Source organism: Jatropha curcas, chromosome 7 (genome assembly GCF_041381405.1).
Source record: "Jatropha curcas cultivar XTBG-Jc1 chromosome 7, XTBG_Jcur_1.0, whole genome shotgun sequence".
Lineage (NCBI taxonomy): Eukaryota > Viridiplantae > Streptophyta > Magnoliopsida > Malpighiales > Euphorbiaceae > Jatropha > Jatropha curcas.
Window position 1 is genome coordinate 21907701 of NC_143157.1, and position 22202 is coordinate 21929902.

Here is a 22202-nt window from a genome sequence, read left to right on the forward strand (position 1 = left end):
ATTTTAGAGGAGGAACAAATGAAAAAAAGATAAATTAGGAAAAAGAGATAAAAAAAAAAATAGTTACTTTCATAATTTCAGTGAAAGTTTAGTACAATGCTTTTTTTTTTTTCTCTTTACACCAAATTCTCCAATATTGAGCGAAAAGATTGTCCCTTTAATTGATTATATTTACAAAATTACATGTAGAAGTCGTCATGAAAATTTTTTGCATGTTGTGCAAATTTTTCACAATCTTGTTCAAATGAAGAAAAAAAAGAAAAGTCACATTTTTGCCTACCTAAATACAATACTGCATCTAAAGTACATATTGACGACAGATTGGGCAGGTTCGATTATTTTTCAACCAGGCATCAGCACAATCCGAATGAAACATATGTTTGCATAACGGGAAAATTCTGCATCTCTCTCCGTCGATATAATCATCCAAGCGTATTGCACATTCTTCATATTTTGATTTCATTTCTTCTTTTTCATACTTTAATGGCGGTAATAGCTTATCGATGGACTCCATTCTTGCTATTTTCTCAACAACACATGAAAGGTCAATACGTATTTCTCCAAGTGACTATAAATCATCGTCTTCTGTAAATCTGGATTGATTGAAGATCACTCTACGCTCAAGATTATTAGAATTATAGCTCAAAAGTAAGGCTCCAGCGATATGTTTCAGTATTATATACAGAGCGATGTAGATTATAATTATGGAACCAATGTTGATGTAGATTGCTTGAAGGAATTAAGATTCACGGCAACATTGGGTCTCTCAGGGCCTTACAAGAGCTCAGATACATTGAAATAGATAATGACGTTGACTTGATTCATCAACTGGTAAGTTTGACACAGTTGAAGAAATCAGGAATAGGAAAATTGAGAAGAGATGATGGGCCCACCCTGTGCATTGTAATGGAGAATAAAAATAAAGTTGAAAAATGATGGTGAAGATTAAGAGATTCCATGCAATTAAACGACAACAAAATTATCGATTCTTAGATCTTCTATTTCATTAAATTTTTTGTTTCTTTCTCGGTGACTGAGAAAAGCAGTTCAACATCTAACAATTGCAAATTTCATCATCAAGGGAGAATTTTACGTCTGCGCCGGGGAGTCTCTCGCCTCACATACATTTTCTCCATCTCATTCAGAGGTCGGGTGGATCCATCGGGCAAGCTTACAAACTTCCAACCACCACCACCTCCGCGCTTCCCTCGTGCTCCCATTTTTTCCACTGTGAAGTTCCAACCCTCAGACGGACGTCGTCTACTATACTTGTGGCATTTCACCTGCCCTGCCATCTGTGTAAATGGAAAACAACATAAAAATGAAACAAATTGAAAATATAAATTGGCTTCTACCCAAAAAGAAATTGATTTTCAGGAACTAATAACTAGCATGTCAATTCTACCACCACTAAACTCCTGGCATTTTGTTGGGAGTTGGAACTTACTTTCATTTTGTTGAAGTTCATCTTTTGGACAAATTCTTCATGCAGCATTTCATCCTCTTTCATGGATATCTCATAGTGGACTTCATCTAGGTCTTTGATTGTACCATCCCAACCCTCTGGCATCACCTTGAAATCAGGCTTATAAGGAAGGGATGCTACATGAAATTCTCGGTCATGAGAATTAAAAAATCTGAGCAACGAAAATACTGAATATTACGAGAGATGGAAGCCAGTTATTCTAAAACATCAGTTTGAGAAGCAATAGAATTTGATAACTGATAACTATGCTCTTTCATAAATCTACGTCCATCTCGTAGTTCTACCTTCATATATATGTATATATTATATTTCTGAGCTTATTTTATAAACAAGCAGATATCCATGCATATGCATAATATAGAGAACAAGACTACAACTAAATGTTCATCAACTAAACCACCATCCTGAACAAATTCTACACCGACATCATAACGAATTACTATTAATAATGGCAGTAAGCATCAGCACCTCACAGAGCTTTGAGGTTCATAAAATTATCAATTCTCCTCGAAGCACACACTCTAAGTCATTTAGAAAATCCTAGGGCATAAACCCTGTATCAAAAATTTATTTGAAATAGGAAGAGAATCATATTCCTCTATGTGAGTTCTTTGCATATTAAGATGTCTCATTCTCTTCACACTTAGCATTCTTTGGATTTCTTGGGTAGCCTAGGAACAGCCAGTCTTTACATCTATCTAGCATTTAAAGAGGTATGTTCATAGAAAATGGTAGCATAATTAGTCTTAATAAGACACAGCTAGATAAGGGGCAAAAGTAATAGATAGCAAGGAAACAGCTCTTATCTTATCAATAACAAGACATTCATGAATGTAGTAGATAAGTAAAGATACCCCAAAAGGCTGAAGACTGCAGACATATCTCAGGATGCTAACAGACAATCATAATAACAAAATCAAATAAGAAACAAATTTTTTATACTCACATATTTTTGTGATTATTTGACTGCATATGTCTCAGCATTTCAATTCCACATCTCAAATAAATTCCAACCAAGTTCAGGATAAATAAGTAAGAACAGTTAAAAGTTTTTCATGTAGTCCAGTTTGCAATATCTGATTTAATCGGCACAAATAATGACACATCACAATCATTTTACATGAGCTATAAATATTGAAGACTAACCAAAAAAATTTATATCTTACTCTGGGCAAGTATCAAGTAAGAGCTCTACAGAGTCATCTAAAGGATGACCCCGTTTTTTCTCCTCTTCCTCCTCGAGTTCCTTCAACCAAAGAATGGCATGTACCCGCTGCCTCATAATCCGATAATCTTTGGCCAGCCTCTCAACTGTGTACACTTCAGGGTTCTCCTTATGCAAACGGTACATCTCTGCCTTCTCTGAATCCTTCAAGTAAGATCCCCTTGCACCAGGCTCCTTGACTTGCTTCAACAATACACTCATCTCACGCATCCTCTTACCCCATCCGTCCACAAAAGCCTTGCTCTTTTTGTTCTCTGCCTCCAATTCTCTTATCTTATCATCGATCTCTTGTAAACTATACACCAATGCAGTCTCAGAAGCGTTTAACCCACCAACATTGGATCTAGAATCTGCTTTCTGCCCCACAAACTCTCCATCAAAATGGTCCTTAGTCAATCCAGTTGACCAAGATGAAACAGAATCCCAACCTAAATCGTCATTACCAGTCTCGCCAAAAGCATTCTCCCAATCATCTTTCCCTTCTTTTCCATCACCACTGCCGCCGGATTTAGCTGAAAACAGACGGTTAGCAATAACTTGACATGCTCTTATCCCATTGATTGATACCCTTGTATCATTTCCCAAACCAGATGTTGTTTTCTCTTTCACAAATCTCGCAGTACCTGTACTGTTGCTTACTGACGCTGAAGAGAAACGTGATATAAGCCTGTGAATGTTCTGCATATTTCTATTTTGTCTAACCTGAAATTAACATAAATTATGCAGTTGATCTGAAAGAAACCAGAAAAAAAATGATATACAAATGGATACACAAGCATACAAAAATAAGATGCACAAATAGATATACATGCATACAACTAACCTGCAGGCTCAAGATTAATTTAAATCGACAACAATAAACTGCTTGGTTTTCCTTTTCTTTTGAAATACAATAACAGACTACAAAACCAGAGTTAGCAATCTGGAAAAAAATAAAAAAGAAAAATTCCAAATACCGAAAATAATTTTTTCAAAACAAAAAAAAAAAAAGCAAAAACCTGCTAAAAAGTCATTCCAAAACCAAAAGAATTAAACCCACCTCTAATTCTTATATACATATATAAAAATTGATCCTTATGATCATAATTGCTTATGATTGTTTGCGACCTTAATGATTTAAGATTTGATCTTCAATTGAAAAGGATTTAATTGATTTGCAGTCGAATCTCACACTGAAAGAATTCAATGGGCTTACATTCGATTGTTTATTGTAGTGTGTTTATCTTGGACTTTTCCATTTCACAGAACACCTTTTGCCTTCCTCACGATTAAAGTTGTTCTCTGACTCTCTGTGTGTAATGTATCTGTACACAGATCACCATGACCATATTTTGTGTGTGTTTGTGTGAGCATAAATAAAGAATCACATAATAGAACAAATAACAAGGTTCAATCCAACATCTTTGTTGAGATGTAAATTCAAACCCCCAAAGGGTTGAAAAATAATAGCAATCAGAGCTTAAAATCAAGTGAAAGTAAATCTTTGTCACTTATAATTCAATGCTCCAAAAGAATGAACAGACTCAATTGTGGATAGATTAGCTAAGAACCACCTCGTATACAGACAAAATGAAAGAAGATATAAATATTTTTATGGCAATTTTAAATAAATTGCAAGCCATATTTCTGAAACTTTGACAGGAACCCTTTCATATGAAGTAATTTGTCTTTTAAGATAAATTGTCATGAACTTCTTTCAGTGTAAATAAGGGAAATGGAGAGCTCTCTTCATTAAATGTTTCACAATGGAAGTCTTGTTTCCTTATAGAACCACATAGAAACCAGCTTCAATGAAGCAGTTCTAATGAAGCTGCTTTTCCAAACGGTACCAAGATTCTTACACACTGCATCACCCAAGATAACAAAATTGAATCATAATGTCTATGTCATTGGATTTCAGCACATTAATACCTTTTTTAAGTGATATTTGTTAGTTTGGTTGTTTCCCCGAAAGATAAATATAAAGCTCACTATCTTCAGACATTCAACATAAATATAAAGGTTGTCGTGGGCCAAGCCAAACGTTGCCGCTTTGCCAGCTGCCATATCCAGTTCGGCAATCGGGTCAGCGAAGATGGCAGTAACAAGTTCTTACCTCTTTTTATGCTCAGCATTGCTTAGAAATTTGTCTTTATTTAACCATCTTTATTTTTTTCCAACTTTTTATAGAGATTGGTGGTTAATATTTTTCGGATTAGTACAATATTTGATCTTGTGATGATTGCTGAAATGATTTATGGACTATTGAGAACTTTAGTTGTGCTTATTAATTTTGCAAATGTGGTGTCCATATCATCAAAGGGTAAAACTTTCTTTTATGTTCATGTATTATCTTTCATTTGCTAGAAGTGGAACTGTTGAAGGCTAAAGATTTCTTTGTAAGATGAGAGCTGAACTTTCATTCAATATAGCTGGGAATTGAGAATATGCATGTAAGAATCTTTTAACTGTCAAAAACTTCTGTTTCTTTAAGTGACACGTTAAAGAGAAAATTGGTTGTTGATGCAAATATTCCTTATTGAATTGAAATTCCTAACATCAAGTGCTTAACTAGAGTTAGAAGCTTAGCTGTTGCATCCTCCAGCCCAAAAAAAAAAACCAACATGATGAACCATGTCTATAGCTGGTTTATTTATCAAAAGAAGTCATCTGATTGAAAGTATAAATATTCTCATAGTGTAGTGAACCTACTGAAACTTAGTTGTCCTTGTCCTATCTAAGAACTTTTGAAATCAAACTCTTGGTCAAGTAGTTGAATCATTTCATCCATTAGGTGAGTTATCATTTTTCTATAAGCTACCAGTTCCCTAAATCTTCTTAAAGTGGCTGCTATCACAATTTCTCTCTCATGGTTGAAGTTGTTTAAATTAAATATAATTTTATTTCATTTAATTTAAATTAAATCCAATAAAGAATTAAGCCCAACCCAGAAGAACAACATTTAAATAGTCTGTTCCAAATCTCAAACAATAACGTGAATTCACAACCACCAAAAAGTTGAAAAAAAAAAAAAGAAAGAAAAAGGCGAAGCACAGCTGAAAATGAAGCCAGAATAAAGCTCTAAGACACTTCAATTCAATACCGAGAGACACAAAACACATTGTATACAGAACCCAATATCAAAGAAGTGCGAAAGAAAATATTTTTACACTAATCTCTTCATATTTCAGGAAAATTAATTCAGTTATCTGTCACTTCAATCCAATAAAGAATTCAAAAACAAACAAGAACAATCTCAAGCACCCATTAAGGAAAAAGCAATCAAGATTAAAAGCAGACCATGAAAGAGAGAGATTTTACCTAGAGTGAGAAAGATTGGGATGGTAGCTTGCAGCGAAGAAGCTACAGCTATGGCTTCTTATAGTTGACAATTTGAAGTAAAGAAATGACACAATAGCAAGTCCAAGAGAAAGAGAGCGCAAGAGAAGGGAGAGCTAATGTACGCGAAACAGACATGTTTTTCCAGTTGAAGAGGAGAGAAAGATGGAGGTGTAGACTGTGGCGGGCTTGTTTGGGCTTTGTCACTAGGCCAATTCTATCTGCATTTTTAGATCGAACCAGAGCCCGCTAAAGAGATTTTTAGGCCCATGACCGTAGGTGTTTGGTACAAAATTTTTTAACAACTATTAATTTTAAGTTCATAATTTTTTTTCTTTGGTACAACTAAGAGCTATAATCCCATCGGGCGTAGAGTGTAATGGTTAGCCTCTTATAAAAAGTGTATTTTTCGAGAATCAAACTTGCTTCTACTCTTAAGAAGGTTGAGATCGTTTACCATCATAATTAATACCTTGTTGGATTAAGTTTATAATTTTTATCCTCAGTTAGAATCCTCGTTAACATCCAATTCATTTAAAAGTTATAAAATTTTTTAAATTAAAGTTGTTTAATAACTTAACAACTTATTATATTTAGTGCACATCTCGACTAATCATTTTAAGTAAATTTTCGTTAATTGAGACTTTGAAATAATGTGTAGTAGATAAATGTTTTTTTATATACAAATGGGTGAAATAAATAAACAAACACTAGGTCAATCTAATTGTTTAGTGTGAAGACTGATTATTCTTTTCGTTTTTGACAATAACTCAAAGAACAAAAAATTTCACTGATTTGGTGAGTATAGAGAACAATTATTTTAATTGTGTGGTCTAACAATATTATTTTTGATTACTGAAAATTACACGATATAGTATGAACTATATCATGCAAGCAAATCATTATTCTAATAAATATGAGAAAATAAACCATTCCAACTTGTTTAGAAGTTGAATTTTAGACATTCAATAATATTAAAAATTAAGATTTTAAAATTGTTTTTAATATGTAGAATTATGATGGATTTTGAATGTTTGCATATTAGCCTTGCAACTCTTTGTTTATTTTTAATTTTTAATTTTGATTTTTATCTTTTAAAAATATAAAAATATTACCCTAATTTAGTCATAAACTTAAAATTGGACTAATTAATTAAATACAATTGAAATAATATGTAAAGTACAATTAAACTCAAGCTCGCAAACTAAAATATAATACAATAGTCAAATCCTTATTAGACAATAATCCAATAATTCAAAAGTTTACTATGATATTCTATCAATGGTAATTGTTTGATTAAAGTAGGGAGAAATCTGTTTTATAGTGTGAATTAATTAAAGTTAGTTTTGTTTTCTTTGTGAGCAATAATGGAATATTAGAGTCGATATTTCCATTATTATGAAATTGCAAATTCAAGAACAATCAAATTTCAAATCAATGAAAAGAAAATGATGTTTCAAAAGTTCAATAACAAATTAGATTGTGAAATAATCTAATTGTTATCTGACATCCAATCTATCTATACTATATATAAATGTCTAAATACGTGGAATAATGAGATTTTCGATAACGTTCTTAATAAAATTTGGAATATTCTAAAATAATCTTAGTTATAGCCAATTAGAAAGTTATATACATATATTCATTTCTCTAATATCTGGCTCAGTAATACTGTCACTATAGTCAAAGTAATTACTATTATCAATTTAGATCATCTTCTTATTTTTTTTTTTATCTGACAGTAAAAAATAATTTTTTATTATAGTTGTATATAAATATTGGGGTTGATGGTAGATTAAGCGATGACTTGATTTTCTTTTTGGGTACTTATTAAGGTTTTAAGAATTTGCATTTATAAATTCGAGATTGAAGGATTAGGTTTAGAGATTGGATTTAATATTATTCTGAAACCACTTCATTATAAAAAATTAGAATTAAGTATATAAGAGGTAACATTATAAGTAACTTATACAACAAAGTGTAACAAACTAAGCAATTTTACTTATTTTAATCTAAACAAAAACTTATGTGTTAATATTATATAGATCAAAAAAATTAAAAAAATATAAATGTATAACGAGCATAGTCAACGTGCCTTGTATAACGAGCATAGTCAACATGCAAGGCACGTTAAAAAAATACCAGTATGTTAAAAAAAGTTTTTAACATTTAATCTAAACTCAACAAGTTTTAATTTAAATAAGTTTATAACTTTAGTTATCATTATTATTAAATTAAATTTAGGTGAGATTATTTAATCTCTCGATTATAGTCATAATTTTTATCAATTTTCAAAAATTAAATAGTCTTCATATTTTATCTGTCTTATATTTAGTCCTACAAATTTCATACTTTAATATCAACCTAAATTTAATATAAAAAAAAAAATTAAAAAGGTCAAACATGTAATTTTCTTTCAGAAATACCCTTGAATCACGTAAAACACAGTGCAATTGCTCCTAATTTTATGATGTGGAAGCAAGGGAAAAGAACCATTTTGTATTTGTAATTGCATAGGGAGTCATTGGTAGGTGCTGAACCACCTTAAGCAAGATGTTGTGAATCACTTCCCTTGCACAAGTTGAATTGGAGTTTTTTTGTTTTAACCTTATAAATATCAAGTTTTATCTTTACAAAGTTTTTTTTTTTTTTTTTTTTTTTGAAATCAAGGATTTAATAATTATAAACTAATATATCGCCTAATGGTAAGTATATATACTTCTGGCAACTGATCGAAGTTTAGATTCCCTCTTTTTATTGGTTGATTTTATTTATGTCAAAAAATAAAATTCTTACTTGTACTTTACACCTGTAACCTATTTTAAATTAATTGAAATATTTATTTTTTTTACTAAAAAAATTACTATATTAAAAAACTGTGATTAAACTCTAATTAAAAGTTTAAACTACCATACTTTATACTTAGTATATAATTATAACGATTTACTTAATTAATAAAAGGGTTAATTGCATCACTGGCATTTGAATTTTTCAATTTTTGCTATTTTGTTAACTGAACGAAAAAATTTTCCAATAAAATGTCTAATGTTCAAAAAATTTTTCAATCAGTTATTTTTTTGCAAATGCAGCATACCAGACTTAATATCTGTATCAAAATGGGATCCATATCTCACCATATCAACATATAATGTGTCATTTAGCCATCCAAATCGGCCAATTTTACATATCATTTACCCTTAAAAGGAAACTCTTACCCTCATATTTGTACATTTACCTTCTATTTCCAAACAAAGTATATTCCAAGATTAATTCTCTTTCCAACAAATAGTAAAAGTTTTATAAACATTCAAATTTTTGACCAGGTGATTTGAAATTTATATTATAAGTCATCCGATGTGAGGAGAGGTGGTCCAATTTTGAACTAGATATGAAATTCGGTGTACCACGTATATAAAAAATACCTGATTATAAGTTTTTTTTAATTATTAAACATTTGATTGGAAAATTTTTCCATTTAAATATCAAAGCAACAAAAATCGAAAAGTTTATACACTAATAATGTAATCAACCCTAAATAAAATAAAGTTGTTCATCGTATCATTAATCAAAAAAAGTAATTTCGTTTGTAAAAAATTGACTGTGATGTTTTACAATTTACACTCATCCAAAGAGACATTAACCACCAAGGACGCCTTAGACAAAGGAATAAACAAAGGATGGTATTAAAATTATCCTAAATATTTAAGTTAGGACCACAGGAAACGTGGCACGCGTATTCTGAGGACACGCAGCTCACCGAGAACTTTCCAAAAGAAAATGAGAGGCGGCGTTGGATAAAGGCCGTTAAGACGGTGAGTTATGCTTTCATGTTGCGTGAAGCGTGAAGCCTGGCGCCGTCTGTTTCATTGTCTCTTTTTATTGGTTTACCGGCGCAAGCGGTACTTTTGGATGACGGCATCTCATGTCAAATACCCAACATCAATTTGTCTTTACTCCCCGTCTTATCGCCGCCCGTTTCGGAATATTCAGGAAGCTGCTGACCGGATCTAGCTTTTCTAAAGAGATCCACCGGTGAGAAGAGAAGGACTTAGTATAGTTATAATGAGAGTGGTCGTCCAGTATAAGTGCTGGAATTGGTAATTATAGAAATGCGTTTTTAGTTGCGGCAGGGCGGCGGGGCTATTTATGGTCAAAGGTCTCGTTGACTGAGCCCATTATCTAAATTAGCTCAATAAAATGAGTGATAGGCGCCCTAGCACGTGAGAGGCGCGTATTCCTGACACGCTATAATCCGCTGTGTAGGCCCTTTATGCGTTTAATATTTATTTATATCTAATAAACCTTTTTTTCATTTTTTTTACTTATATATAAAAAAAAAAAACTACCGTTCAAACAATGGCTTCCCTCATTATGGAAGGAAAATTTTTTAAAATAATTAAAAGATATTCATCAATTTCATTATTGGGAAGTGATTATAAATTATAGGAAAAAGATGAAAATAAAAATTATATAAATTCAGGCTTCCCTGGTTATTTTTTCTTGAAATTTAAGGAGAAAAATTTTATATATATATATAATCAAGAAAAAGAAAAGGCAGAGTGTGCACTTTCAGTTTTGAAAAGCTAACTTTATTTTCTTCTTTCAAACTGAAAATGAACTTTTCCCTCTCAAATTTTCTCTTCCCATCAAAACAAAAGGAGAGAAATTTACTTTTGCCCTTTTCATTTTTCTTTCCATTTACCTTTACAAATGTCATGTTTTATTTCTTTTTTTTAATAATAAGTGTATTGCCCCTAAAAGTGTAAGTATATTCATTAATACAACTAAAAAAAAGTTTATTTATATGTTCATAATTTCTTTTAACAAGTATTAGATATAAAATTAAACATGTTTAGCCCATAATAATGGATTCATATAAAAAATGGAAATTTCCTTATCTATTTATGATATATATGAAGGCGACATAATATGTTTTATACCTAAGTCCTATTAATTTTTATGTTCTAACGGAAATTTGTTCAGAAATTTAGATATCGTTCAATCAGAATTATTCTCTTAGTCTCATAAAAATAGACTTGTTTATATCTTTACATAAATTAATAAAAAATTATTTAATAACAATAAAATTTTCCTAATGTGTCCCTATTAATATTAAATATCACTTTGAATAAAGGAATTAAGGAAATCTATTTTTGTGTAACTACGGAAATAGTAATTTAACTCCAAAATACCGATGTGAGATTAAAAATTTAAAATACACAAATAGCTTGTATTTTTTATTTAATTTAAAGTTTGAATTAGTGAAATTAAAAATTAAGGTTATTATATAAATATTAAAAGTATTCATATTATGAAATTATTGAAATTATAAAAAAGTATCAGCCAACTTTAATTCCAAGTTAATGATAAAAAAACGTCAATGTAAAAAGGGGTAAAAGGAAAAGGTTAATCATAAAAATGGAAAGCAAGCGCCTAGAAAGGAAGAAGTGGAATTGGTCTTCATTCTCCTACCATAATAATCAACTCAATTAGTCTGTTAATTGCGGTTATTGACAAGCCTTTATTGGCAACTCCGTGACAAAAAGCAGGCGGTAAAAAGTGAAAAACGATGAATTTTACTAATACAGCCCCCTTATCGTGTGAATAGCCAGCGTGTCATAATCTGATTAGATAGGGAATTCACTCAAGTGGATCGTGCAAGAGAAGCCACGTTTCTGTGCTTTGACTGTACAAACACGACACAACACCCCCTCTTTTCTCTCTCCTCGTCTCTATATAACCCATCCCCCTCCTTGCCCCTTTCAAACCCGACCTTCTTTCGCTTTTTCTACCTGTAACAATTTCCTTTCCATCCAAACACGCTCTCAGAATCCAAAAACAGAAAATGGCTCCAAAAGAGAGATCTAACAGCACTGGCAATAACCTTAACCAGAACTCCAATACCGCCGAGATCCGCTACAGAGGCGTTAGGAAACGACCTTGGGGCCGATACGCCGCCGAGATCCGAGACCCTGGCAAGAAAACTAGGGTCTGGCTTGGTACTTTTGATACTGCTGAAGAGGCGGCGCGTGCTTACGACGCTGCTGCTCGTGAATTTCGTGGCTCTAAGGCTAAGACGAATTTTCCTACAGTTACGGAGCTGAACAACGCGGCTGCAGCCGCCGTTGCCGCGGGAGCAGTCACCGTCGCACGAAGTCCTAGCCAAAGTAGCACCGTTGAGTCTTCATCACCTACACCTCCACGCGCTGCTTCTCCTCCACCGCCTCTTGACCTTACTCTCAACATTCCTAGTCATCAACATCATCATCTCCGCCACGGCCATTTCCCTACCGGTGTTATTTTTCCTGGTGGCGCGTGGATTTCACTGGCGGCGGAGGCTCATCCAGTTTTCTTCTTCGATGCGTTCTCTGCTCAAGGAGAGAATAATAACAACAACAAAAATAATATTATCAACAATAATAAAATTCACTCTAAAAATATTAACTTGTGCAGATTGGATCGGACGGTGATGGTGAGCAGTGGGGTCCACAGTGATTCCGATTCATCATCTGTTGTGGTTGATTATGACCACGATCGTAGTCCTTGTAACAAGGGATTATCACTTGATCTTGATCTTAACTTTCCTCCGGCTGAAGTAGCCTGATTTTGAAGAGATCTGATTTCTATTTTTGGGAAGTCGTTTTTGGGTATAATGCTTGTCTTTTTTTTGTTTTTTTTTTTTTTTTTGTCTCAAATCTCAATTCGAAGACGAGCCAAGAAAAATTTAGAGGATAAGCAAGGAAGCTAACGTATTTTTTCTTTTTAATGTATATATAAAGAGAGCCAAGATAACCTCTTTCCTTTTTGCAAATGAGAAATTACCATGAATTTCTCAAATGTTGTTTCTACTGTTATTACTTCTCAAGTGATTATATATATAATCAGAGAATTTTACTGATTTTCCATATTTCTCTGTTATTTCTGCTTGGTTTTCAAGGAAAATTCATGTGAAGATCATGTGTTACTTGTTTCTCTATAATTTCTCATGCTTTGTTTGGGAAGAAGGAAAGTAAAATAGGTGTGGAAAACTTTCCTGTTGATTTTCCCCTCAAAATAAAGTGAAAATGAAATTAAAATGAGTGTAAATTTCTTGATATTTTATCTTAAATCAAACAAGAGATAACCCAACAAATTTTCACTCTTTGTTAAACATTAACCCAAATTTTACATCCATCCAGATAAAAGCTCAGTAACCAAACAAGCAGAAAGTTGTTTAAATTACAATTTCTCAGTAACCAAACAGTTTTGTTTCTTTACATATTTGGATTTTTGGCTGCGTATCTTCATTTATTAATTATTTGTATATGTAGCGTACAAGTGTCTAACAGACATGTTGCCGGCATTGTAGTTGAGTATTTTATTTTGATTTTGATAGGTTTCTTTTAGATGCGCAGTGTTAGCCAAATTGAGGTCGTATGTTTACACATAGACCCGTCCACGGTAAGGAACCCCACACCAAGTTTTATTTATTTACTTATTTATATTATTTATTCTTTTTGTTAATACACATAGTTAAATTTAAAGGTGCTGCCCAGCAACCGCTATAGTAAAAACATTATATTTATTTTGATTGAAAATTAATTTATCTTTTAAGGTTAATTTTGTCCAACATGGAAAATTTGTTTTATTTTTATCACAGCTATCAGGCAAAATTCAAAATTTGAAGTTCTTACTGACAGGAAGACACCAATTCGCGATCGAAACATCTTTATATCATTTCTGATTGAAACGTGGATTAATCTGATTGGCACACAGCAGAAGTCCAGATAATAAAAAAAAAAAAAAAAATAAAAGGCTGTTAAGACCAGAGGGCGGCCTCATGATGAGAAGCATGGGGTCTAGTCGTGGTCCCCCCTTGGTCTATTGTCTGTCAAAAATATCCTCGTGATTCGCGTACTTGCTTGTCCTTTTCTGGCTCAGATCTCTAAATTTCTTTTTTAATCGGACGGCTGGATAAGGAGCTGCACGTGGGGTCCGGTACGCGTTACGTGTATTTTTTTTTTTTATGTGGGAGGGTTAGATTATTACTGGCGGCACCGACGGCTATATTGCTATTTTAGTTTAGGGACGAGAGGAGAGAGACAGCGAATCAGTGCGGCACGAAAGTGAGTCCTACATATGTGGGCCCATAAGTAGTAGTAGTAATTCCGTGTTGACGAGGAACATGTCGGGATTCGGGTTGTCGTCACGTGCACATCGACCGTCCGATAATAAAGCTTTTATTAATCAGGGCTTCTGTTTTCGGTTACATCAAGAATATTTAATTTTCGGCCCTCCTAATTTGTAATGTTTTTAAATTGGCCCCTTATTTTTGATAATTTTTCTTCAATCAGATTTTGGTTGTATTTTGCACTGCAGCACAGAGGATAATGAATAGAAAGTACAATCTCTATTCCCAGGTACAATGTATGGAGAAGAAAAAATGAAAACCTGTTTTTTTTTTTAACGGTAGGAAAATCATATATTTTTTCATTATTGTTAATATTTAATTGGTGAGATCAACATTTTACAAATATTTTATAAATTTATAAATCAAATTTGACGATATAAGTTTGGACTAGTATAGAAGAGCATTTAGTTCTGTAAACTAATTTGAAGATATCACTACCAATTATAATTTTTAAAAAATATATTAAAAGAGTTCTATTTACATGTTAAATTCTTTAATAATTTAAAAAATAAATAAACTTTGAAATGATATTGTGTTAGAATGAATTGAATATTTTATTGAAGTTATAATAATTATTGAGAATCACTTATTTGACCTGCTGTGAAACATAAAACAGGTTTGTGAAGCAAATATAATTCAGAATATCTTTGTGGGAAAAACATTATAATATTTAAGAAGTGAAGGTCTAATTAGAAAATTGTTTACTTTATTGACAATTGACAATACCATATAAACTTTTATATTTATTTTTTTTAAGGAGACAAAAGTGGTCCACGTGTGAAACAGTCTTGAAAGATGAGGCGCGGCGGCCGCTTTTGGGTGGGCTCCACACTTTCCATTGTCCTATGGGAACCAATTTCAAAAAGTTTTTGCATTTCATTGTTCAGCTTACCTGATACTATGATATCGATGACCAAGCCAATGAAAATACGCCATGTTGAATATGTCACGTGGAGAGAATGTACGGGTGATGTGTGGAAGGAAAGCCTGTGTGCCTGTGTGGTGGTGCGTGGGTGATGTGTTGGAAGGTGACAGACAGTTAAAGCCGGCGCGTGGGAGAGGGATTTCCATAATGGGGCCCGAAGGCGTGGGAAAGAAAGTCCTGTTGGTTGACACGTGGGGTAGTGTGAAAGAAGGACAGTGAGGCTTCTTAAAGTAACCGCCAAAAGACTTGGACGGCTAGTTTGTTGTGGCTGCCTTTATAACCGTGGTTTGTTGGGGCGCAAGGCGACCGACCTTCCGTTAATGACACTTTTTTATATTTATAGAAAGAGAAAGAGAAAATAATTAATTATAGTACTAATAAGAGCATATCTCGTACTTACATTTTGTTTAGATTTATTCAATAATTTTGCATGAATAATATGTTAAATTCAATTAGTTTACATATAGTTATTATATTTCATAATATAGTAATTTTATAAATTTTTCAATTTGATGAGTATCATTAAAAGGTAAGTTTGTTTTAATCTTACTGTGCAACTTGCAATTAATGACGAACGGATAAATCAGAAGGTTAAAGAGTTTAAAAAAAATTTTCAAAAATTAAGAAATAAATAAAAAAATTATTATTTTCAAAAGTAAAATTAAAAGATTTCATTATTCCATAGAATAAAATTTTGAAAAAATTTTGGATTAGAGGGGTGGGGATTATGCTTAGCCCCTTCCCTTTACCATTGCTTACAATATTGCTTGCATACCGATCAAGTTATTTTGATTCTATAAAATTGACATTTCAAATTATCTTACACCGATTTACTAATTTCTAATATTATACTCTTGTAGTGGTATTCGATAAATAAATATGAAAGATAAAAATATAATAAATTTATTTTTGAATTTTAAAAATAACATTTAAAATAAAATAAAAAGTCTTTAAAACTAATGGTTTGAGAAAATTAATAAGTAATGGATACTAAGCATGACTATGGTTCTATAATAGCTAATTTCGGTTATAAAAAATATGGAACTGAAACTGAACTGTTTTTAAACGGTATCGTCGGTTTCGGTTTTATTTCGATTTTGAACTAAAATTAGATAATTCATTTCAAATTTTTTAAAATTCTTTTTTAGATTTTGTATTTTGAATAAATAATGTAAATATTACTATTGAAAAATATTAAATAAATTTAATAAAAAATTATCAAATTTAATTAAAAAATTATAAAAAAAAACTAAATGAGAAGTTTCTTTAAGAACCTGTTGTTCACGGTGTCAAATCGAAATTGCCAGTTTTAAATTAAAACTGTTGATTTCTACTTCAAAAATATAAAAATCGAAACCGACCCTTAAATAAACAGTATCGATTACGGTTTGAAACAAAAAAAAAACCATTAACCACGATTTAATACCGATTTTAATCTTTCAATTTCAATTTGATTTTAATTTAAAACCGAATGCGGGTCATATCATTAATTTGGCCTTCAATAAATCATAAAAAATTATCAAGTTTAAAGTTTTCGTTTTTGAAAAGAAAATATGCATCCAAAATTGATTATCGGTAGATGAGATGTCCACATCTATAGATCTACTCACCAATACATGTCTCCCACATATTAATTTAAACAAATAGATTGCATGATTAGCAATCTATCCATTATCACACGTAAATAATCCCTAATTGGCTACTTAGTTTCTTAACTACACACATAACTACCTAAAATAGCTGCCTCAATATAACAAACAATCATTTAATCAATAATGAATTTATTTCATTATTGTATGACCGAATAAGAATAAAATAATTACAGAGTGAAGGCCAAACCATTTCACGTATTGTTAATTGCTAGGAGTTTGTGGGCCAGGTTGGGTCCGGAACATGAAAAGCAAAAGATTTGGGCCAAAATTTAAGGCTTATGAGGTGTCAAGTCCAGACCCGACATATAGACTAATGGTAGATTGCATTGTTTCAAATAAAAAAAAGGAAAATTTTTCTTTTTCAATTTTTTTTTTTCTTTTTCTTTCTACTTACAAGGCTACAGCTGCATTTGCTTTGCTTCGGTTATAATTCCAAGTCAAGCAGAATGCCCACATGCATACTTAGAGGGTGCAAACTCTAATCATCGAACCCAATTGAATACCGAATCAACTCATTTCAATTCGGTTAACTAAATAAAGAGAGGTTTGATTATTGGTGTATTTGGTTTGAATCGAATTTATATTTCGATTCGATTTGGTTTCATAAAGTATGTGTTGGGCTTAAATCAAACCGTAAATAGCAAAACCGATCAAAATTAACCAAATTAACTGATTCGATTTAGTTTAGAAGGCAATTTCAATTCTATTGAAAAAGACTTCGATTTTTATTTTGTAGTTTTGTTTTCTGTTTAATTCGATTTGAAACAAATCGACCGTTTGCTCACCTCTGTACATACTTACTAACACTATAAATAATTCAAGCGGAGCTCACCAAAGTTTGAGTTTGGCTCAATAAAGATACTTCGATTTACTTAAAAATAGTCGAGCTCGATTTAAAAATAATCAAGCTCGTGCTCCACTAAATAATCATAAATAAGCAAAGTTCAAATTGAAGTTTGGCTCTCATAAATGAGCCAAATTCAAACTCGTAATCTATAAAATTAAAATGACTTCATTTAATGTAAGTTCAATTAATTTTAACTTATTGAATTAGCTCACACACTCAGGCTCGATAAAGCTCACAAATCAGCTTTATCGAGCCGAGTGTGTGAGCTAGCTCATGAGTTTAGTTCGATAATGTTGGCTCATGAGCTAATGACTTGAGCTCGATTTCAGCTCGTTTATTAAGTAAGCTCAGTAGCTCGGCTCAATAAGTTTATCGACCGAATTTGAGCGAGCTTTTATCAAGTCGAGTATTAAGCAGCTCAATTCATCCACGTATAATTTATAACAAAATTTTTAATAAAAATTGCATATATAAATTAAATTACATGTGCTTATTGTAAATGAGTTAAAAAACATCACATTCAAGAAAACTAATAAAATTTAAAATATAAACTTAAATAAAATTTTATTTATATCAAACATAAAAATAATTTATAAAAATTCATTTATAGAAATAACAAATTTTTTTTTTCCAAACAAAACCAAATCCTATCTTAAACTGCCTAACTTGTAATGGAAATGTTATAAACTGTAATCTGTTGGCAAGCCTAAATGGCAAGTGTCACCACGCCAGTGTTCCCCCTCTAATCTAATCCTGAAACCAAAAAATCCCACCACTCCTATTCTACTTTGTATGAAAAGCATAAATAAAAATAAAAACCAGCAAGAAAAACAATAAAAAGCTTCGATTTTCTTTTCCTTTCTTGTCCAATTTCCAGCAGAGCTCTCAACAATCAAGAACTGAGAACAAGAAGAAGATATGGGAAGAATCTTTGTGGTAGAATTAGAGGGAAGGTCTTACAGATGCAAATTTTGTGCAACCCATTTAGCCCTTCCCATTGATCTGGCTTCAAGAGTAAGCCTTTAACCCTTTAATTATCTCCTCTCTATATCTTTTTTTTTTTTTTTTTTTTTATTTCATATTTTTGTTTCCCCTTTAATTCTTTAATTGTCAGGATGAGGAACGCATGCAAATTTTAGTATAAAGTTTGCATCTTTGCAAGTATTTGAAAAGGTTTAATGTAGTAATATTTTTGGTTTCTATAAATTGCTGATAAAAACCTATTAAAATTGTTTAGCTCCTTTTGGTCTAATTGTTCTTTCTTTTCGATTTTGTACAGTCTTTTCATTGCCGCAGAGGAAAGGCATATCTCTTCAATAAAGTGTGAGTTCTTTATGAATTTCTGCTGTCATAGTTGTTATGAAGCTTTCGTAATGGCTTAGCTAAATTTCAGTGATCAGATCAGAACAAATGATATTTGATATTTAGCATTAACAGCTGTAATTCATTTTGGAAATGATTTTCCTCCATATTTTTTTCTTACAATAGCTTCTTGCTTCTACTGTTCTGTTTTAAATATCATTTTTGTTCATTCCTCTACAATTCATGAAATGTGAAGATGGCATTGCTAAGCATTACAAGAATCGTGTAGACGTTAGAGTGAATATCATGCAGGTGTGGCATTGAAAAAGATGTGAAAAGAAAAGAAAATAAAAGAAGTCCTTATAAAAATGTTCAACATTTAGCAAAACCTCAAAATCATTTTGCATCATGTGTGATTATCCCATTTTATTTGGTATTATGTATGCAATGAAAATCATTTGATTTTAATGCTTGGGGGTATCGATTTTCTTTGCTTGGACGCTGATCACTGCTTTTAATGCTTGTGGGTATCGATTTTAATGCTTGGAATCCATGAGATAAGAAACTCAATTTCACAGACGGATGTGTACAAATGCACAAACACATTTTAGTATCTCACTTTAAAAGTGAAGAGATTGAAATCTGACCCCAGGGGTTTGTTCTCACCTTGAGCAATTTCATGTCTATCTATAATGCAATGAAGCTGCATCTGATGGTGTTTGTGATTTCAGGGTGAATATAACAGTTGGAGCCATGGAGGAGAGAATGATGCTTTCAGGAATGCATACTGTGGCGGATATATTTTGCTGCTGTTGTGGACAAATTGTTGGCTGGAAATATGTACTCATCTCCTCCCTGCCCCTCCACACAAATGCGCACGATGATCAATTTTACTTGGTCCCGGAAGTTACCGCTATATTTTATCACCATCCTTCAATTTTCAAAATCAAAATCAATAAACTTCATAAACCATTGCAATAAACATCACTCCTGCTAAAATCTGGCAAATCCGTTACTGGAAATGAGTGAAATTAACCCTAACACACAATTCGTGCATGCCCATCTGTATCTTTTTTTATCCCTCTTACTGTTCTTAGTGCAAGCTTGTACTGACTTTCAACTAAGAATATTTTGCTATTCCTTTTCAGGAAGCAGCACACGAGAAAAGCCAAAAGTACAAAGAAGGAAAGTTTGTTCTTGAAAGGTACAGCTTTTTATTTTGTGAACTTGGATCCATCATTCTCTCCATCCTCTTAACATGTATTTATCTGCATGCTTGACTATCAAACAGAGGGAGAATTGTTGATGAGATGGACTTGTCATCTGGAGTCTTTATTGACACCCATTCCGGTATGAGTGACGCTGAAGACTCGTAGGATATAACTTCATTTGTCTAAGTAATGATGTAAAATAATATGGAAGTAGGAAGAAAAGCTACTTCCTTTTGTACATACATGGATTGCTTTGTCATTTTAATATATATGAGCACCTACTGTTGCTACAAATGGAGTTTAGTAGTCTTTAATTCTCATGAATTTTCTAAAATATGAAGCTTTTATTTGGTCCAATGTTTATTTATCTTAATCAGCTTACATCGTTCCCCGATCGGAAATATACTTATTCAAATATTTGTTAATAAATAGTCCAAACCAAAAATATAATTGCCGAGCCAGTATAATAGGCTTCTAGCCAAGCGGGGCATCCCATCCGTCATGGTCGGGTAGTAACTATTACTCGTATGAAAATATGTATACATGTAATTGCAGCAACAGCAAGCACGCCTCGCAGATACTTCATCGGATCAGCTAGCTCTGGCCTTCCGGCCACCCCATCCTCCAGGGATGGGTAACAATTTTTTTGCTTAAAAACAAGCTTAATCGCTATAATTTGCACCTTCAGTGACAATATCTCGCAGCTACTGATCTGAGTTGATAGGAATATGAAGAAACAATAGCAACATGTTTGGAATCACCTTTTGCCTCACATTTACGTTTAATTTTTTTTTTCATAGATTTGCCAATTACTGTTGGACTTCCCGTTATGTTCCTTGTATATTAATGTATTGCATCCAAATCCTGCTATTTTTTCAAAAATATTTTAAAGAAGAGCGTTCTATTATTCCATGGTTCTGTATGAAGCTCTGATTAGGAACTTGTTGCATTGTTTCGTGTAGTTTCAGAGGGTCCTCCTGTGGTTCATGAGAAGAAGGGAAGTAAACCTTTTCTCGTAAAATACATAATAAATTCGAGTCAAGGTCCAAGTAAGAAATTAAACCTTCATTCTAGGGTATGCTATCCTGCGAACAACTGACAAAAAAAAAAAAAAGAAAAAAAAAAAAAAAAAGAAATCAAACAAAGACTTAGATTTGGATAGTTGACACTGGTGCAACTGATCATATAGTGTATTCTCTTGACTATTATAGTCAACATGCATCTGTTCGTAATTGTTTTGTCAAACTTCCAAATGGTATGAAAGTAGAAGTTACTCACGTAGGGACCATACATTTAAGTTCAAAATTAGTCTTGATCAATGTCTTAATGGTTCCAAGTTTTTCTTTTAACCCCATTTCTGTCAGTCAATTGACACAAACTCACCAAATCTGTCTCCTATTTCTTTTAACTACTTGCTTTATCCAGGTCCTCTCATCATGGATGACGATTGGAATGGCAAAGATGCATTCTGGTTTGTACTTCCTCCAAAATAATTTTCTTTCCAAGACAGTTTTAGCCAACAATTGTATATGGAATGCTGTTTTTATCGTCGGTTCTATTTCAGCTGATGTCTGGCACACAGATTAGGTCACTTACTTTAGATAGAATAAAAGTTTGTGGTATTGATTGTCAATCTGTTCCAAATGACCCATGTAACGCTTGTTTCAAACCTAAACAGAAACGTATACCATTTCCTAAACATGTTTATTCTAGTTTCCAATTGTTTGAATTAGTTCATTGTGATATTTGGGGGCCTTATTCCCAACATGATCTTCAAGGACATCATTACTTTCTTTCTTTAGTTGATGAATTTTCTAAATGCACTTGTGTGTATCTTATGAAACATAAATCTGAAGTGCCACAATGGATTGAACATTTTTACAATATGGTTTCCAATCAATTTCATAAGTCCATCAAAATTTTAAGGTCTGATAATGGTTCAGAGTTTTCTCTTCTTTCTATGCCTCTAAAGGAATTTTACATCAAAACTCTTGTTCTTACACCCCTCAACAAAATGGAGTTGTTGATAGGAAACATCAACATATATTGAATGTGGCTAGATCCTT

The 22202-nt window shown here is 32.3% G+C and overlaps 3 protein-coding genes across 5 annotated transcripts; 2 read left to right on the top strand and 1 right to left on the bottom strand.

Annotated features, from left to right (window-relative positions):
* Positions 1 to 963: 963 nt before the first annotated feature.
* LOC105637480 (protein GAMETE CELL DEFECTIVE 1, mitochondrial) lies at positions 964 to 6179 on the bottom strand. Of its 3 annotated transcripts, XM_089724271.1 has the most exons (5): positions 6012 to 6179; positions 3907 to 4015; positions 2653 to 3413; positions 1448 to 1637; positions 964 to 1295 (listed from the first exon to the last, which is right to left on the bottom strand). In XM_089724271.1, the coding sequence occupies exons 3-5, from the start codon at positions 3393 to 3395 to the stop codon at positions 1077 to 1079; spliced, it is 1152 nt and encodes a 383-aa protein (XP_089580397.1). In that variant the 5' UTR covers positions 3396 to 3413; positions 3907 to 4015; positions 6012 to 6179; the 3' UTR covers positions 964 to 1076. The 3 variants fall into 3 exon arrangements, with proteins under 3 accessions (XP_089580397.1, XP_037496858.1, XP_012076345.1); XM_037640930.2 differs by lacking the exon at positions 3907 to 4015 and having other exon boundaries at positions 2653 to 3442; XM_012220955.4 differs by lacking the exon at positions 3907 to 4015 and having other exon boundaries at positions 6012 to 6178.
* Positions 6180 to 11793: 5614 nt separating this feature from the next.
* Positions 11794 to 12828, top strand: ERF4 (ethylene responsive element binding factor 4; the record flags this gene model as incomplete). The annotated part of the gene is given in 2 exon segments (NM_001308747.1): positions 11794 to 11882; positions 11885 to 12828. Coding segments are annotated over 2 exon segments (774 nt in total), but the record flags the coding sequence as incomplete, so codon positions are not given.
* A 5489-nt stretch (positions 12829 to 18317) lies between these two features.
* On the top strand, positions 18318 to 20430 carry LOC105637500 (Yippee family putative zinc-binding protein). The gene is made up of 5 exons (XM_012220979.4): positions 18318 to 18637; positions 18903 to 18946; positions 19657 to 19765; positions 20074 to 20129; positions 20217 to 20430. Exons 1-5 carry the CDS (start codon positions 18542 to 18544, stop codon positions 20299 to 20301), a joined length of 390 nt encoding a protein of 129 aa, XP_012076369.1. The 5' UTR covers positions 18318 to 18541; the 3' UTR covers positions 20302 to 20430.
* The last annotated feature ends 1772 nt before the right edge of the window (positions 20431 to 22202 follow it).

Bases quoted from the DNA above. Each gene is read 5' to 3' on its own strand.
- LOC105637480 (XM_037640930.2), bottom strand. From the start codon at position 3,395: ATGCAGAACATTCACAGGCTTATATCACGTTTCTCTTCAGCGTCAGTA. The intron at 1,638-2,652 runs GTAAGATATAAA...TTCGTTGCTCAG, and splicing joins TTACTTGATACTTGCCCAGA to ATTTTTTAATTCTCATGACC. The intron at 1,296-1,447 runs GTAAGTTCCAAC...CCATTTACACAG, and splicing joins TGAACTTCAACAAAATGAAA to ATGGCAGGGCAGGTGAAATG.
- LOC105637500 (XM_012220979.4), top strand. From the start codon at position 18,542: ATGGGAAGAATCTTTGTGGTAGAATTAGAGGGAAGGTCTTACAGATGC. The intron at 18,638-18,902 runs GTAAGCCTTTAA...GATTTTGTACAG, and splicing joins CCATTGATCTGGCTTCAAGA to TCTTTTCATTGCCGCAGAGG. The intron at 19,766-20,073 runs GTACTCATCTCC...ATTCCTTTTCAG, and splicing joins AAATTGTTGGCTGGAAATAT to GAAGCAGCACACGAGAAAAG.